Source organism: Apteryx mantelli, chromosome 15 (assembly GCF_036417845.1).
Source record: "Apteryx mantelli isolate bAptMan1 chromosome 15, bAptMan1.hap1, whole genome shotgun sequence".
In the NCBI taxonomy this organism is placed as follows: domain Eukaryota; kingdom Metazoa; phylum Chordata; class Aves; order Apterygiformes; family Apterygidae; genus Apteryx; species Apteryx mantelli.
The window spans coordinates 13,070,080-13,087,333 of record NC_089992.1 but is presented as its reverse complement, the minus strand read 5'-3'; the positions used below and the strand labels follow the sequence as shown (position 1 = coordinate 13,087,333).

General features: G+C 39.6%; 1 protein-coding gene across 1 annotated transcript in view; it reads right to left on the bottom strand.

The window, feature by feature from the left end:
• The window catches only part of FBN1 (fibrillin 1), a 164,425-nt gene that overhangs the window by 103,542 nt on the left and 43,629 nt on the right, over positions 1–17,254 (bottom strand). The window contains exons 6-7 of the mRNA XM_067305931.1: positions 3,980–4,177; positions 526–651 (exon numbers count right to left, since the gene is read on the bottom strand). Coding sequence (XP_067162032.1) covers positions 526–651; positions 3,980–4,177 — 324 coding nt within the window. The remainder of the gene's footprint in view (positions 1–525; positions 652–3,979; positions 4,178–17,254) is intronic.

The following is a 17,254-nucleotide window of genomic DNA, read 5'->3' as shown; positions in this document are numbered from 1 at the left end:
CCTTCGAAACTAGGATCACCAATAGAGACAAAATGTTTGACTTTTCTTAATATCTGCAACTATAAGGATGAGTTTACAGCTTAGCTGTGCAGTCTTCACTCAGCAATGTCAAACTCTCATTAATATCAAACACCATTTACCCGAGTAGATGGGGATGTGTGTAACTTTCTAGTCATATATACTTTCTGATAAATAAATTCACAGAGACGTGCCTCAAAAATTTCTAAAGCAACGTATCAGTTAAAAATATTTTTAGTTTTAATGTTAATTTGTTTCAGATGTACCTTTTAGTCTGTAAAATATTACATGAAAAAAAAAAAGCTGGAAAAAGCTGCAGGGCCAATATTTAAGGTTCTCTGGTTTAGAAGGAGAAAGGACCATTATTTATATTTGTTATGAAAAATGTTATTTGCATACTCAACGCAAAAAGAGAGATTGCAAAGTTTGTGACAAACTTCTAAACAAAATTGGCTCCCAAAATATTTCCCCCATTTACTTGCAGAAGAAAGTTCTGTAAGTTCTTACCATCGCATTTTTGTGTCACTTCATTAAACTTGTGTCCAGCTGGGCATTTGCACTCAAAAGATCCAATAGTATTAATGCAATTTCCCCCTTGACAGATCCCAGGGATGGCTTGGCATTCATCCACATCTATCATATAAAAAAGGAAAAAACACCTACTTTTAATTCATTTCTCAAGAACAACCATAATAATTTGTCTACACAGAAATTAAGTAAATACGCTTAAATCTATTCTTCACCCATCATAATATTATACTTGCTTGTGAAGAAAGACACTAATTTTGAAACTACCCTATGCAAAGTATGATTAAGTACAGTTCTCTAAATATTTTCTGCAAGAAATCACATTGTTATTATTGTTACAGACATTAAACATCTAACTGCTATTGCTTTGTTTTTCCAAAACATCTGGGGAATAATGGTACAGAGAACACAGCCTGCCAAAACCCAGGGCCCTTTAAAGTACTGGAAGTCAGGCACCCAAAATCATTTGCCACTTGGAAAATCTTGGCAACGCCTTTCAGCGCAGAGCCCATGAGAGCAGAGCTCCCGGAGCCTGGACGAGCCGAGGAGCTGTGGATACCTTTGGAGGCCTCCTCCCCACGTATCATGCACAGCTCCTCAGCTCCTGGGGCCTCCTGGAGGGAAGCGCACAGTCATTATTGATAGAAGTGATCAACTCTCCACTCCAATAAGATGAGGCACCAGCGACCGTAAGCTGTGGTTAGGATTTGACTCAAGGAGTTTCACAGCCGTAATTAATGTCTCAAGAGGCATTTTTAATGACCTGCTTAGACATTCATAACTTTGTTTTGCATTTTTCCCTTTATGTCTCCCTCTTTTCTTTTCTCACTCAGGCAAACGAAATGACCAAGATGATATCACAGGCTAGGTAGGAAGCGCAAGGCAAACATTTTCAAGGGGCCCCAGTTTCTGGCCGAACAACTGCTGCAGCACAACAACCTGCGTGTCATCGCTACGCTGCAAAAGTGCTGCTATGGCTCAGTAACAGCTAGAGGAGGAGGAACCACCGCAGTGGCAGACCGTGGACGTCTTGCTCACCATCCCCCTGGGACTGCCCTGTGTCTGCTGCTCCTCCCTCCTTCGGGAACAAATGCAGCACCCACCCGAAAAACACCCCCAAATCCTTCCCGTCACCCATCGCCTCTAGGGGTACCAGCTGCTGCTGGGAAAACCTGATTTCTTGAATTCTTGGGCTTCTCACTGGGACTGGTTTCTACACAGGGACACAAGTTGAAGGAGATGGTGCCTTCAGACCTCCCTTTATAAACCCCAGAGAGCCAGTTGCAATGTGTCTTATAGTCTGAAAAGCAAAATACTACGTCCATACAAAAGGCCGAGAGGCAATTTCCCTGGGAGAAGGAAGTTTCACGAATGCCCAGGGGCATATTTGTGCCACATAGCAGAGTATTATGTAAAGATCCCTGAGCTGACTAAATCAGGCCGGGAAGCGCAAGCGGCAGAGCCACAGCAGGCCCGCGCCAACGCTTGGGCTGGGCGGCACGGGGAGCTCGCGTGGCCACAGCACCCGCCGACAAAGCCACGCCGCTGCTGCGACTCAGGCTGGTCTCTCCCTAAAGCAATGTGCAGTGTTTTAATAACAATAATCATGCCAAATTTCATGGCTCGGTATTGACTTTAAAAAAATGAATAAATAAAAATTAGAACTCATGCTCCTGAGTCAGGACGTCTGTTTCAAAATCCTACCTTTTGGCTTTCATTTTTGTACTTTGCATCTTTAAAAATTTCAGCTGTGATATTAATTTAACTTTCGGCCAGACAGACAAAGTCAAACTGTGGGCAGCAATATTTATTTTTTAAAACAAACTTGCCTTCACCCCCTCTGCTTTATTTTTTTCCGATTTATCCACACAATAATAACGGTTTCTTTTTCTCTTCAGAGAACCTGGATTTTATTTAACCTGCTTTCCTTTATTTAGATTGAATATGGATGTGAAATCCCTGAAATGTCTTCAGTCTGAATGAATGTTATCTGATTTCAAAAGGACTGGATTTAGTACAATTGCATGAAAAATAAGGCTAATATGTGGTTCCATAGCAAATCTGTTGAAATTATGAACACATTACAGGAGAGCAGATCAACTGGAAAGTACAAGTCAAACACACAGGGCCAAAACTGTGCTGGCACCATGTACAGATTAGCATAAATGGAGCTGCATGCTAAGAACTGTGCAGCAAGCAGAGACAGCCCGTGCAAAACCATCGGGGAGGTCACTGCAGCTTCTCCAGGACACAGACAAGAGGGACAGGAGTAGGTGCAGCACGAAGGCAGGGGCATGGGCCACATATTTACACACATAAAATCTCAGAACTGTCCAGAACCTCAGTTCACAGATTTCTGCACAGTTTAGCCCTGACCTTTAACAGAGAGGGGGGAAATAATGCCACAGGACAGCTGAGGTTAAAATACAGCACATCACGTAGCATACGCAAACATGCCCATCTCACAGCTCATCGTGCCTGTCTGCAGGCACCAAACAGGACTTGGCCTGTGATAGAGGATAACTACATTTTTATTGCAATGGAATGCCTTGAAGTTCTTCACAGGAATTTCATGATTAAATGAAATTACCAATAAACTTATAATCTTTATCATCTCCCCCATTTTCAAAAAATGCTGTATCTTATTAGAAAATGTTAGACAGATCAAAATAAGCTAGTCTCAAAGATATGGTCCTGGGAATTTATAATCTACATCAGTTTAATACATAGCTGCCCCTGTTAACTTTCTCCTGTTTCCTGCCAGACATCCAGACAATAAAAGAATTTATACAGCTGGAAGTATTAGAATAAAAGCCAAAAGCAGCGTAAGGACTTTCTATGGTAAGGCATGCTCAGAAAGAAGCAAGCAACATCTGGGTGGATTTTACGATTTGAAACAAATGCAAATGCATTTCCAAAATTGTATAAAATATATAATAAGGCATTTCAAATGGCACAACATGCACTTTTTTCCAGGACGAAGCAGTGGAGCTCAAGAGATACGATGCTCGAGATGAATCCAAAACCAACAATTCTGAGCTAAAAAAACCCACAACAGATAAATGGAACAATATCATCATAGATCGATTTCTGTATGTTTTGAGCGCTGTTTGAAACAGAACAAATTCCTCCATGGGATGGCCCAGTGGTACCCACAGCAAAATGCCCTGACAGAACCAAGCAAAAGCGCCACTGGCAGTGAGAAATTCATTAAGATGCTGGCTGCTCTCGCATGACCTAAGTTACTAACGTACTCACTTGAACATCGGGCACTCACTGAATCATGAAGTAATGCATCTGACAATGTTTTTCCATTCTTCACACTTACAGCAGAGAATGGCTTAGGACAGGTTATTCACAGCAGTGTAACGCAATTAACATTAATCCAGTAACAATTTCAGCAGCTTTTGGGGAAGCTTTGCTGCTAACCTACCTTGACAGGCTCCGGTTCGAATGTTTGGAATGAAACCTCGGCGGCAGGGATGCGGCTGGGCAGGACACATTTCGCAGGGGTGGCCCCAGGCTCTCCCAACGGTGGCACAGCACAGGGTTTTGGTGCAGACTATTCCACTGAGCTGTCCTTGGCACATCTGGTTGGTCACCAAAGTGAAGCACGGGCCAGTCCTGTAATCTGTGCCAAAGACAGGAAACCTAATCAGCATCACAGTACAAATACATGACAAAACTTATAATAAAGCATAACAGCAACAGACTCGGGCAAGTCTTCCGCACGTAAATTCCACACCTTACTCAACAATTTCACTTGCCAGTGCTGTATTGAGGATTTTTCTCAAGTTGACTTGTCATTCAAATCTATTGAGAACAAGCAGCTCTGTGAATTATTTTATCAGGAATACTAGATACTTAAGATTCTCCAGGTCCCCTTTGCAGCTTGGTTTAATCTCTAGTAATACAATTTGGGAGGTCTTTTCACCAGACTGAATCCAGTTTGTTTTAAATATTCAGCACATTAATTAAAATAATACTGATAAAAGAGATAGAATATGTTTATTTCCACAAATGTTGTTCTCCAATGAGTCTCAAGCGATGGGAATACAGACTACAGGAAGTTTTTTGAGGATGGTTTTCACTGTTATTCAGCCATATGCTGTACCAGATATATGGGTAAGCTCTGCCTACAGCTGAATGGAGGGCATGTGGAACACATCTGCTTTGATTTGTTTATGGCAGGACAGGCCACTTATCCGACAGACAGAATTAAACTAAGATGTTAATAAAATACTACTAGGCTTTATTTTGTTCCATTCTCCAAGGGCAACAAGCAAACAGCAGTACTGCCAGCTCCTGCTGTCTCCTGCACATCCGGGGTGCACACTCTGGCTAATTCTTCACAAGCAACCCTAAAACGTTTTCCTGTTGCAGTGCACCAGAACAGAGTCCAGCATCCCGAAAGCAGAGCCAGCAAATTATGAACCTGATGTTCGTCTGTACTGAAACAGTCACCAGGTGCCTGAGTCAAGGTCACTAAGCATCCACACTGCCTTGCAGCGATGACACCATAAATTCCTCCAATTTCCGTGCCACTTCCAAACTTTGTTAACAATTATATGTTTCCACTAGACCACTGACAAAATGTGTTCAACAGGGCAGAAATAAGAACCAATCCCTTCCCCACCTGCTCCATAGGACTCTTGCTGGACAAACGCTCCCAGATTGCTCCCAAACCAAGTGCACCTTGAAACCTATCATTTAACTGATCTTTATTCAAGTCCAGGGATGCTATGTCAATATACTGCAATTCTGCTGATTAATCAAGTCACTCTTTGATATAGAAAGTAAAATGAAGTCCTGTAAGATATCCAGTAGCTATAATATACTATATTGCTACCACTATATTTATCAAAAAAAAAATCTTCTCATAAAGAATAGCAAATTAATTTGAAAGACCTATTTCTTATAAACTTGTACTAAATGATGCTAATTATCATCTACTCTTCACTAACTATTAAGTCCTGTAATTGCTATTCTATCCTTTACCTGTTTAACAGACCTATAATTTTCCAGATCATCTCCTTTTTCCTTTTAAAATATTGGAAAAACATAATTTTCTTCCACCTTCTGGAAGTTTGTCTTCTCTTTCAAGATACATGGAAAATTAACCTGCATGACTGTGAGAACCCTTTGGCTAGCTCTTTTCAGTCTCCCTGATGCCTGATACCTGGACTAGCTGTACAAAAAATATCTCAGTGCAATTACTGTTATTTAATATCATCCTTAGATGCTATCAGTTTACAAAGTTTGTTCTGTCCTATCCCCCTCCAAGCAGTGCAACTGCATTTACTGAACAATTTTCCCTCCTCTTCCTCATCACTGGCAATTCTGTCAGGCTCATCTTGAAATGGGTCAGAATTTTGGATAATATTTCTCATATCCCTGGTTACTTAATTCCTGTTTATTGCCTTGATTTTTCTGGCATCATATTTCTCATCATGGCCCTTCATCTCCCATATCAATTTCCCACACTGCAACTTCTATGAAGTTTTTCTTTTCCCATTTTTAAGCATTTTTGTTGCTACTTTGGAAACACGTAGTACAAAAATAAGTATTACTAGCTTCTGTCTTATTCCTTCTGCACACAATAAATGTATATGAGTCACAATCACTTACACCTAGTCCATTAAAAAATTTTAGTTCCAAGATCAACTCCTCATCCTTGAGCAAAATGAGGTCTAAAAGAGATTTCCACCTTATGGTATGCAAAACTTCTAACATTAAAACAATAGATGACAAATTCTTTAGGAACGCCACAGTTTTGTGCTCAGACATGAAACCTCCAGCCTACCTCCTCAGAATGAAATCCCTCATGGCAGATTGTCCATATACAGTTTACACATAGTTAAAAAACGAGTTATCTTGTTTCCTCTGTTGCAATGAGAAGCATGCATCAGACAGTATCGAATACCCCATCTTGTATTTTACTTTAGAATATGAATGAATCAGCATTTAGGATCATTTGCTTTCAAGCTATAAATGACTTAGCAGTGGCTAATATGACTTAGAAATATTGTGAACCCAGTGAAGTTAACTTCATAATCATGCTAACTCTTTCACAAGGTTTCAATAACAAAAAGTAGGTCAAATATGTGTTCAAACACAAGCAAATCCAGCTCTTTGTTATTATCCGAGTTCACAGACTTTACTATGCAGAATTACAGAATTTCTCTTCATCTAGTCCTTTGCCTTCATAAATTTTATTCTTGATACTCAGTTTTATGCTGAACACCGCTTTTTTTCTGTTTTCTCAAATACAGACTTTCACCTTCTAACAAAGTAAGATATTCCTTTGGCTTTTTAATGGAAAATTCCCAAGGCCAGGAAACGCATAAGCAAAAGATCACTGAGATGTACATGCTTACCTGTGGCCACAGAGAAATCCACATTTGCTTCAAGCCCAAATTTCTTATACAGAGGATGAATCCAAAGAGGTCTAAAATTAAAGTATTCTTAATATTGAGTTTAAGACTTTCTGATATGTTACAAGATGAAAGCCTATGAATAAGAAATGGAAGGGATTCCACTAAAACACTGGGAGAAAGAAGGCTAATAGTATAACAGGTAAGAAGAGATGAATTATGGTGACTTCAGAAGAGGCAGTGACCCTGAGGGCCTACGCTACTAGGCACTGACTGGGGATGTGAGCTTTAAAACCCCAAACTTTATTTCATAGCAATGAAGTTTCCTTATATGTTTATGACATTTGAGATGAGTCAAACCACATCACGACTAAAGCTCAAGCGCAACGTTGCAAATGATCAGTCAGGAGTGGAAAAGAGAGGAAGGGGGAAAATATAGCCAGAAAAGCTGTTACACAGATTTTTACATTTTTCATAGGTGATTTCATTTTAATTTTGAAAAACATTGATTCTTGAAAAGATTTTATTAAAAAATGTTTTTTTAAAGCTGCACAAATGAAAATTCAAATGTTTTAAGTCATTTCCAATGAAAATTTTGGCATGTGCAAGCAGCCTTCAATAAGGTACTAGTCATTATGCCTATATAACAATTTTATCTGCTCCTGCAAATACTTACTAGTTATTCCTATAAGGAATTCCTATAAGGAATAACTCCACAAGGAGCCTCAGACAACTGAGAAGAGGGAAGAAACTGTAAAATCCCTTTAAGTTTGTATACTGTCAAAAAGAATAAGAAGGGCAATGTAATGAGGCTTGCTTACACCATGCAAGAATCCAGCCTATTAAGTCCAAGGGAAAGAATCACGTTGCATTTTGCTCTATAACTAATTCCTGTTTTAGCCATAATGATCAAATAATTTTAGTTATCCCCCTGAAAGACCCTTTATGTTCATAAAACCACCAGAGAGGCTGCTGAAACATGTAGCACTGGCAGGCTTTGATTGAAACCAAGCACAGCAATATATACTGATAATTGCTCCAAGTGATGCTGGACAGTACCACCGAGACTGAGCACTAGAGTATCTGCAAGACTTTTGACACCAGATACACATCTGTGAGCCCTTAAGCCCTCAGTTCAGGTTAACCTCTGTTTGCTTTCAAGGACTATACATTTTAATGTAAAGATACAGTTTAAAAATCATTTTGAATAAATAGAAGCCAGATTAAACAACTAGACTAGAGTAAGGATGCTGGATGAAATTCTGGTAGCTTTCCCCTCCAAGATTCATTCCATACAAATCTCCTATAAAGAGCTCTTGATGGTTCAAATTAACAGCCTGACTTTGCAAACTGATAAGCACCTGCTGGGGAGGTCAACCCACTCCTCTGCCTCTTAAAATAAACTGGACAGGAATGGGCTCAAGGCTCACAGGATGGGACCCCAGCAAGCCAGCAGTTATCTCCTCATGATCAAGATCACATTACTCAAAACAGGAAAATGCCATTGTGTGCCATCATAAAGACGGGTATCACAATACAACGAACGCAGCTTTTTCAGCTCACGGGGCTGGCGCCCAGTTGACCCAGCTCCTGTGGCACCTAGTTAGGACCACATGGGAAGACACTGGCGAAGCGGTGAGCCCCAAGCACTGCTTGGTCAGCCAGAGCATCCCTCCAGAGCTGCTCCATGTTCCACCAAGGCAAATGCTGCATGACCCCAAAAACTGAGCCAAAACTGTCATGCAACTGAAACTACCCTCAGCAATACAAACTGGCAACTTCCCCTTTCTTCGGTGCAGGGGAAAAGGAAAAGAAAAGAATAGTCCATTATCATGCAAAGAATAAAGAGAATAAAGAAAGGGCTCTAAGGCAAGTGAAATACCTTCAAGCTAATCTTTATTACAACTTCCTTTCCTGCCTAAAAACATTTTTACTTCTGCTGTTTGGTTGGTTGAGGGTGTTTTTTTTTTTTAACACTAGGGATAAAAGATTATTTGGCCCAGAAGCGGGACTGCACAACAAGGCAAAAGGACACAACACACTCAGCAAAGCATTACTACTACTCAGCACTATTCACGTGTGGCTTGTTGCATTTGATGATCCATGCAGCTGCTTGTTCAGGGATCACAGAAGAGTATTGCGACCCCCTGCAATTGAGAACGCTTCTTGGGAAACCAATCTCCCAGAGCCAAAGAATAATGCTAGCTAAAACATTGGCGGTCTGATTTTCAAGTAATAGAATCCTTTTAACGCAACACAACTTAGCAGGTAAATACAGCCTCAGAGGGCTCCAGGGACGCCACAGTACAAGTTTGTGCTTCTAAGCATAAGTATAATGCTTTGAAAATTATCCTAATTTTTGTAGTAGCAAACGAAACTAGAATCTCCAGTCTGATGGAATGGGCAGACAGCAAGAAAGGGTTTGCTATAGTCTACTGGGAAACAAGGCAGACAGAGGAGAAGACTGTCCATGGTATAAGCTGCATCCTCTCGCACTGCAAGGAAGAGAAGGAAGGAAGGAAGCATAAGTGAAGCAGACCACTTGTTTCTAAGGCTGGCCAAAATCCACTGCCTAACACATCATCAACCAAACTTACCAGAAGGAAAATAGGTCTAAAGAAGGATTATTTAACAATGTCTTTTGTAACCTAGCCTGTGAACAGTTTCTATCATCACCAACTCAGTAAGCAAGACAACACACCTACAGACTCCCACATAAACAGCGTCACCAAAAGCTCTCTGAAATAAAGCAGACTGAACCAAAAAGAAAGAGTGTCAGAGGAAAAAACAACTGGAGGGAGCATCTTCAATTAATGTTGGAACTTAAAAGGCAAACTTCAACTTTATTCTCTCTCAAGCATCCATAATGTGTATTTCTAATGGGAATGTACTTTATAGTAACTCTCTTTTTCAATGAAATTCTCCTTAAGTACAGAGAAGAATTTTAAATGGCAAGAGAACTACAAGCTGAAAAAAAAAATTACTGGGTAATTAAAATGCAACACACTACAGTCAAGTACAAGTACACTATCAGAAATCTAGCTTCATTTTCCCATCCTTCCCCCTCACCTAGAATGGCAGATGCCAAGAATGCTACATATAAGAAAAGACAGCACATCTGTGTTAAAGAGGGGAACTTTCTGCCTTTCTCACAAATGTTCCCAGGATTAGAAAAACATATGATGGAATTTCCAAAGGAGTTCCCAGAAATGTCCAGTGGCTGGACATTTGGATACAGGAGAAAGTAATGGGGGAGAAGGGAACTGTGAAAGTATCAGCTCGAGTGTCACCAATAATAATGATGATGATGAGACCCATAATAGTGAGAATGATGAGAATCATACCAAGCAAATTATGTTTTGTGATTTTTGGCACATAGGTAAAGACAATTTTTTTTTAAAAAAAAAGTTAGGCTTCACTGAGCCATGAATGAAGAATCTTAAATGAATCCTAAAAATATGTGCATATAATCATATTTACCTACACAACAGAGATTCTAAGCGGATCCAGCTGTACTTACACAAACAAAACTCCTATCAACTTTCCTCAGTTTAAAAATCAGCAATGGAATAAATGTGTATGAAATACTCTTAACAAATTTGAAATAAACAGCAGCAGCACGGATATGGTGAGAAGCACCAACTCTTAAAATTGAAGTTCTTCAAGAAAGCCTTCTTTCTTGATAGGATTGGAAACCATACTTTACACCACTTTCGCTACAAACAACTACAATTTTAATGGGAAGACAAGAGTTTCCATCACCACATGTTTCGCAGTGTTTCAACCATTGCTCTCTCTTCAGACAAAGCAGCAATACATTTACAGATGACGGAGAAAAGCATTAGCAGGCCTCATTTCAGGAGGCAGTATGTGCTATGCCTGCAATGAGAATTTTTGCAGTAAAATTCCAGGAGACTGAGACAGGCAGGAGAGCGTGAGACGACCAGAAGCTGACTGCAGCAGTAAACACCAGCATAGCACAGAGAGATACAGAAAACAAAGGTTCAGCATTTCAGGCTCAATTTCCAAAGCACATATGTCCTTCCAAGTGATTTTAGGTATTTTCAGACATGCTAAAGAGAGAGAACAAGCAGAATGCTTTACACACATACCCCTCCCAAAAGGTTAAGGCAACCTTGTGTGTGTCACTGCACTAGCAAAATGGGAAAGGGCAACATGCTTGTGCTCCTTTTTCACGTGTGAAGCGTCCCCTTCAGTTCCTTGTAGGCTATCACGAAAACACCTTTTGCACTGACACAGGACTTCATGGCTTTGAATTGCTGGTCAAAAAGGCGAATGACCATAGTCAGGAACCCTTGGGATAAGTATTATTTACCTCTGTCTTTCCTAACAGGGGACGTGTGACACATCTCGCCTCACAGATCGATTCAGTACCAGATATAGGACACAGCATGCCCACGTCAGCCCACTTCCAACGCTGGCTTCAACACGCACCGACTTCCAACGCTTAAAAATCCAGACGCCGTAATTCCCTGTTCACAGGTGACGCTGAAACGCCAGTTGATAAATATGCCCAACCACAACACTCCTCCTTCCACGCGGGCCACCTCCTCAGGCAATCACTCACTGGGCAACCGTCCCCGTCCTCTCCTCCCCTCAGACATACTCCATTACTCATCCTCGGCAGATCCCAGTGTGTCATCACTGGAAAGTACAGGGCAGAGGTATCAGAAGGCATTCAGAAGGAAAGAAAACAAAATTTTGTAAATATTTTAAACTTTATTTCCTACAATGTCTAAAACTTCCTACCAACGAGGTTTGGTGAGGTTAGCTGCGGCAGATGAAGAAATATCACCACCCCACCCCTGTCTGCTCTCGTCCACTGCCAGAGACAACTCCATATATTAAGACCATTCCTCAGCTGCTTCTGGGCACAGTCCAACACAGAATTCAAGCTGCTGAGATTTAACACGGGTTAGTGCCGAGATGTCACTGGAACTGGGGACTCAAAGAACCCCCACTCGGACCCTGTATCAGCACGGGTGTAAATCTGGCAGCAGAACTACCTTAAAATCCCACAGCTACGCAGCAAAGCAGACATCTCAGCTCTGAGATGCCTCGCATCATTTTAACAAGAGTAAAAAAGCACCGTGGAGGCAGGCATAACACTTGCAATAGAGAGCTTCCACTGGTACTATAACCCTTTATTTTGTAGTAGTTAACCACAAAAGTTAGTTACTGCCTCATGCATTCCAGCCCAAGGAATGCTATCCTCAAATTCACGATTCTGATGACCCCATTTCTGCATGTCTTCCTCACCTTTGCTTGTTGCAAATTGTTCTCATATATTGACTTGCTGGCACACTTCAGCCTAAATTTATTTTCCATTCCGTAAGCTTCTTCACAAATCCATTGCTGCACAGATGATGTGTTTAACACGTCCATCTAGCAAATATTATCTAGTCTTCCTAGGATGTCGGCTGAAGAACAGGACTTTTAAATAACAGCTTACTAACCATGTAAGACTAACACTATCTTTTTATCAGTTGCATTTGATGTACAGAACAACTCGGGCTGACCATTTTAAAAAGTATTTTGGCAATCTATTTTCAAGAGCAAATATACAACTATTTTCATGCCAATTTTGTTCTTGCAACTGACCCAGTTCCCAAAGTCTGTAACTGAGAAGTAATAACATTATAGTAATAAAATAAAAAAATAATGTTCAAAAAATTATTATAGATTTGGAGTGATTTGTTGCACACATTTTAATCCAACACGCAGACTAAGCATTTCACCAAAATCAAGGCTTTAGCTCTGTTGTTCCCAATTATGTGTGGCAGCAGTCCAAACACAGAAAATTGTTACCACATTTTATTCTTTTCCATGATGAAGAAAACAGTAAGCAATGCTGCTAAATGCAGAAGAACTTCTCATTTCTGAATAATCAGTTACCTGACAAACTCTATCCTACCCTACTTTGCTGTATAAGCTATGAAGGAACATTTCTTTGTAGATTTTAATTTTTCCAATTGTCTTCCACAGGCTAACAGCAATGAAATAAAATTCTGAATTGATTCCATCTCTCTTTTTGCAAAAAAGTAACTAACTCTGATGACATATTTATTGTCAAGACCAGATGATTATTCAGGAGAACGGGTTCAACTGAAGGATTTTGTACGTTTCACTTAAAAGAACAAGTTGGCTGAAGTTTGTTACTTCTTTTTAAAAAGAGTTCTTAAGAAGTGCCACGTTATAGAAACTCTCTTAACATACCACAAAGTATTAACTATTAAATAGCAAGCTAAAGACAAAGCTAGTAGACGAGCTCTTTGAGTTTCTTTTTCTATTTGGCTCCAGAAGACACTGACTATAAAATAGCTCAGACTATCCAAAAGTAGTGCAAACTGTGTAAGAAAAATAGATCCTAATGAGTTGCAGTATATTAAATAGACCAACATCCAAAGAAAGGGAAAATGCTTTCAGACAATGCAACACACAGGATTTAAAGAGATACTGCCCACATTTAAAAGGGAGCGAGAGTGGTATAATACATTAGAAATAATATTTTTTTAATATAAATGTTCCTCTGCAGTGTCATGAAACCAAATACAATTGCAGAGCACCGCACCGAAACTCAGTCCAGAACTGAAAATGGGTTATAAATAACAAAGGGGAGGTGAGAGGAAAGAAGGGAGCCAATTTCACTGCTCAAGCTAAGTGAAACACAAAGAGTAAACATACAGCAGGAATGGCGAGAAGTCCACCCTGCTTCAGAATGCATCACTTGGAGGGAAGGCAGTAAATGTAATAAGGATGTTTTGGGTGTTGGTAAGTATATATTATCATAATGACACATGGACAAAAGACTTTTGTGGTCCTAACAGAATGCAGAACTTCTAAAGCTCTGGCAGCTCTTTAGCAAGGTAATTAGAGCAATCAACAATTTCTTCTTATTCCTTTATAATAGTTGCCAGGAATTATCTGGCTTGTCCTAAGAAAGCTCCCTCCTTTCCATAACCAGAAAGAATCAGCACTCCTGAGAAATTATGGCAGTGGAAAAGCTTCAACCCTGCAAAAGGAAGGGACATGTAGATTACATTTCAGTGAAGACTCCCTTCTCCAGATGGCAGCCAGCTACACAACCAAATTTCATTAGCCAGGTACCTGCCCAGGCTGGATTTATATATTCTCAGTACTTCTCATATATATGTATTTTTAGGGATATTATTTTAATGATGATAGATTTTATATGATGTAAAAAATGATCTTTTTTGGTACTCTAAAGGCCTTGCAATATCTAACCCTGTTCTTTTGAGTAAAGGTGTAACAAAGTTTTATCTTGTAACTAGTCAGCTAATTGCACACAAAAAGCTATCTGAAAACAATGATAGCATACCGTATTTTGATTTTCACAGAATGTTTTAACAATGGTTTTATTTCATGATTGCAAAATAACCCTCCCAAAAGTCTCAGAAAGTGTTACAAATTTAAATTGATAACATACAAAAATTACTTCAGCCACTACTACCTCATTTCTGAAACTCTACAGTGAAACACATCAACTACTTGATTGAAATACCGTGCAGCCATTTGTGTTGGAGGATCAGGTTCCACCTCTATGAAACTGTGGCATCACTCTGTGTGTGCACCAATGTAATCAGAACCACAATCTGGCTCATTTTGCATAACCACATATATGGGATTCACATTAAGACTGCGGTCCAAAAAAATAAATACAGTAATAACATGCACTAGTTAACTCTGAATAAATCTGATGGTATCTTTGTTGAAATGTTATGGAAAACACGCCACAACTCTGGAATTATCTCATGCACTCAATACCTATTGCTAGAAGTAGAGAAACATTTTTCTCCATGAAAGCAAATGATCTAATCTTGACAGACAAGCCTTTTCAATTAAGCAAGTATAATTCTACTAAATACATACATATTATACCCACCAACATCAAGTATACGAGATACTAATACTTGTTTACATCACTACTCTGTGAATTTTCTGTGTGATCCTGGAGATATTACTATGAACCCTACTTCTTGGTTATTCTTCTTCTGGTCTTCTTTGGATTTTAAAGATTGTCAACAAGCCTAGCGTTCTCTCTTCTTTATCACTTTACCATAGTATTTCCTAAAATTATATAATATTAATCTGGAATTAATGGATTCAGTTAATGGAGTTCAGATCAGTAGTGCTCCAGTATATACATCAATGCAAACAGATAAATAAAATAATTTTTACTGGGAGGATGGAGGAGAATCAGGGGTTCAGCAAATCAACCAGGCTGGCTGTAGACAGCTAATTACAGCACTGTCAGGAACTAAGAGCTCTGCCCATTCTTTACATACTTCAACAGAGTGATGCTGATTGCATACAAAAACGGGAGATACCTGTTGAACGAGGATGATGGAAACACATGGGTCTGCCCTCCCCCTCATACTCACACTTTTTTTTTCTCTTCCATTTGAGGCACTAGAGATTAAAACAGTTTTATTACACTGGCTACAGAGACTCTCAAAAAGATACAGAAATACTCACAAAACAATAGGAATCTCCCAAACTGCATGCCTCACTAACTAAAGGAGTACTTTATCTTTGATTAACACAGGCGCATTAGCCTGCTAAGCCACCTGAGCCTCTCTTTCTCAGTTCACACTGCAAGGTGGAACACACGGCTCAGCCTCACGTAAGGCATCACTGTTACAACCTCATGATACAGGAGCAGGACCAGAAACTAAAACATATGAGAATTACAGACAGCCCCAGAAGTCCTTTAGATATATTTCCATTCTTAAAATTCATTCAAATGCCTTGCAATTAAGTGTACTATTTATAGGTTTAACTATGCTATTTATAGATAAAACTATAATTTATGTAAAATTTGCAGAGCCCTTAGAGGCTTTGCTTCTGTTCACAGATAAAAGTATCTGCAGAAACTGTTGATGATCCAGATGCCTGTCTAATACATAATACTTCACAGTCTTACAAAACACTGTGTATAAAAGAATGGAAACTGCTTTTTGGCCTACTTTCTACACTGACATACGGAAGAGGAGGGATCGTCTTGTGGCTGAGACACTTGGCTGGGATTGAGATGACCTGGGTTCAGTTTCAGACTCTGCTACAGACTCCCTGTATGTCCTTACACAAGTGACTTAATCTCCATGTATATTAGCTCCCCACATGCAACACGGGCTGCCAATACTTCTGGATGCTGTTGGGGTTTTTTCCTCTTCAGACTACAGAGACCTTGGGACAGAGATTTGTGCGTTTGTGTACTATAAAGGCAGTCCCAAGCTGAATTCAGGCCTCTTGGCATTACTGTGACAAAAGATCCTTTACGTAACGTTTTTCGTGTTGAGATCTTTCGGGGTTTATTTTTATGTTCATTTAATTGTCAACTTCTAGTAGAAGACAAGGAATTAGCTCCTGAGATGTGCTGTGCCAGGCGAGTGTAACAGCAGTAGAACACATTCCACAAGGGAACTCATGCACAGTCAATTAGGTAGTCTAATTAATTTTCCAACTCAATAGATTCTATGAACTATTTTTTAGGTAGAAATATATCTGTACTGGACACACGTGTAAAAGCAATCCAAAAACTTTTAAAATCATAGAGAAGACAGACAGATGAGATTTGCTTGAAAGGAAAGGGCTGCTACATGGGAACAATGTCCTCTCACATGGGATTCATAGTTCTGATGGGAAAGGAGAAAACACATACGGGGGAATAACAGTATTTTTCAGTTGACAATAACGTGTATTTACCATTAGAGACTGATATGTTAATCAATACTTATAGTGATTTATAATATTATGTATCCCATAATTAGGGTGAATAAAAATATTGGCCACATTGGTCATGCAGAGAGAAAAGGCAAAAGAAGTGGTTAGAAAATGGGTTGGAAAACAGGTTTGAACAAAACAGGGACAAAAAGTAGGGATATTTATGGGGCTTTTAACCTGAAATAAAGTGAGGTACACTATAACATCTAACAACAGAACTCTATTTCTATAGTCCTATCTCAGGGAAAACTTCAATTAACATCAGCAGGAACCCTGTCTGAATGAAGAATGCAGAATAAAGCTTAAAACAAGTGGGGAAAAAATGGCCACAGAATTTTATGCCTCCTCTTACGGCATCTTCAGCAAAGTTTTCAGCGCCATGAGTTTTGCTTGCACTTCCTTTCCCATCATTGTGATCACCCAAAAATACTTATTCCACAGCAACATAATTAAGCATTTCTGAGACTACAATTACAATTTTGATGTCTGGATTAAAACAGTGGGTTTCGGCATTTCTAAGAGTCCTAAGGGAGATGATAGTGAGTTATGGAGAACACACAGATACTTGC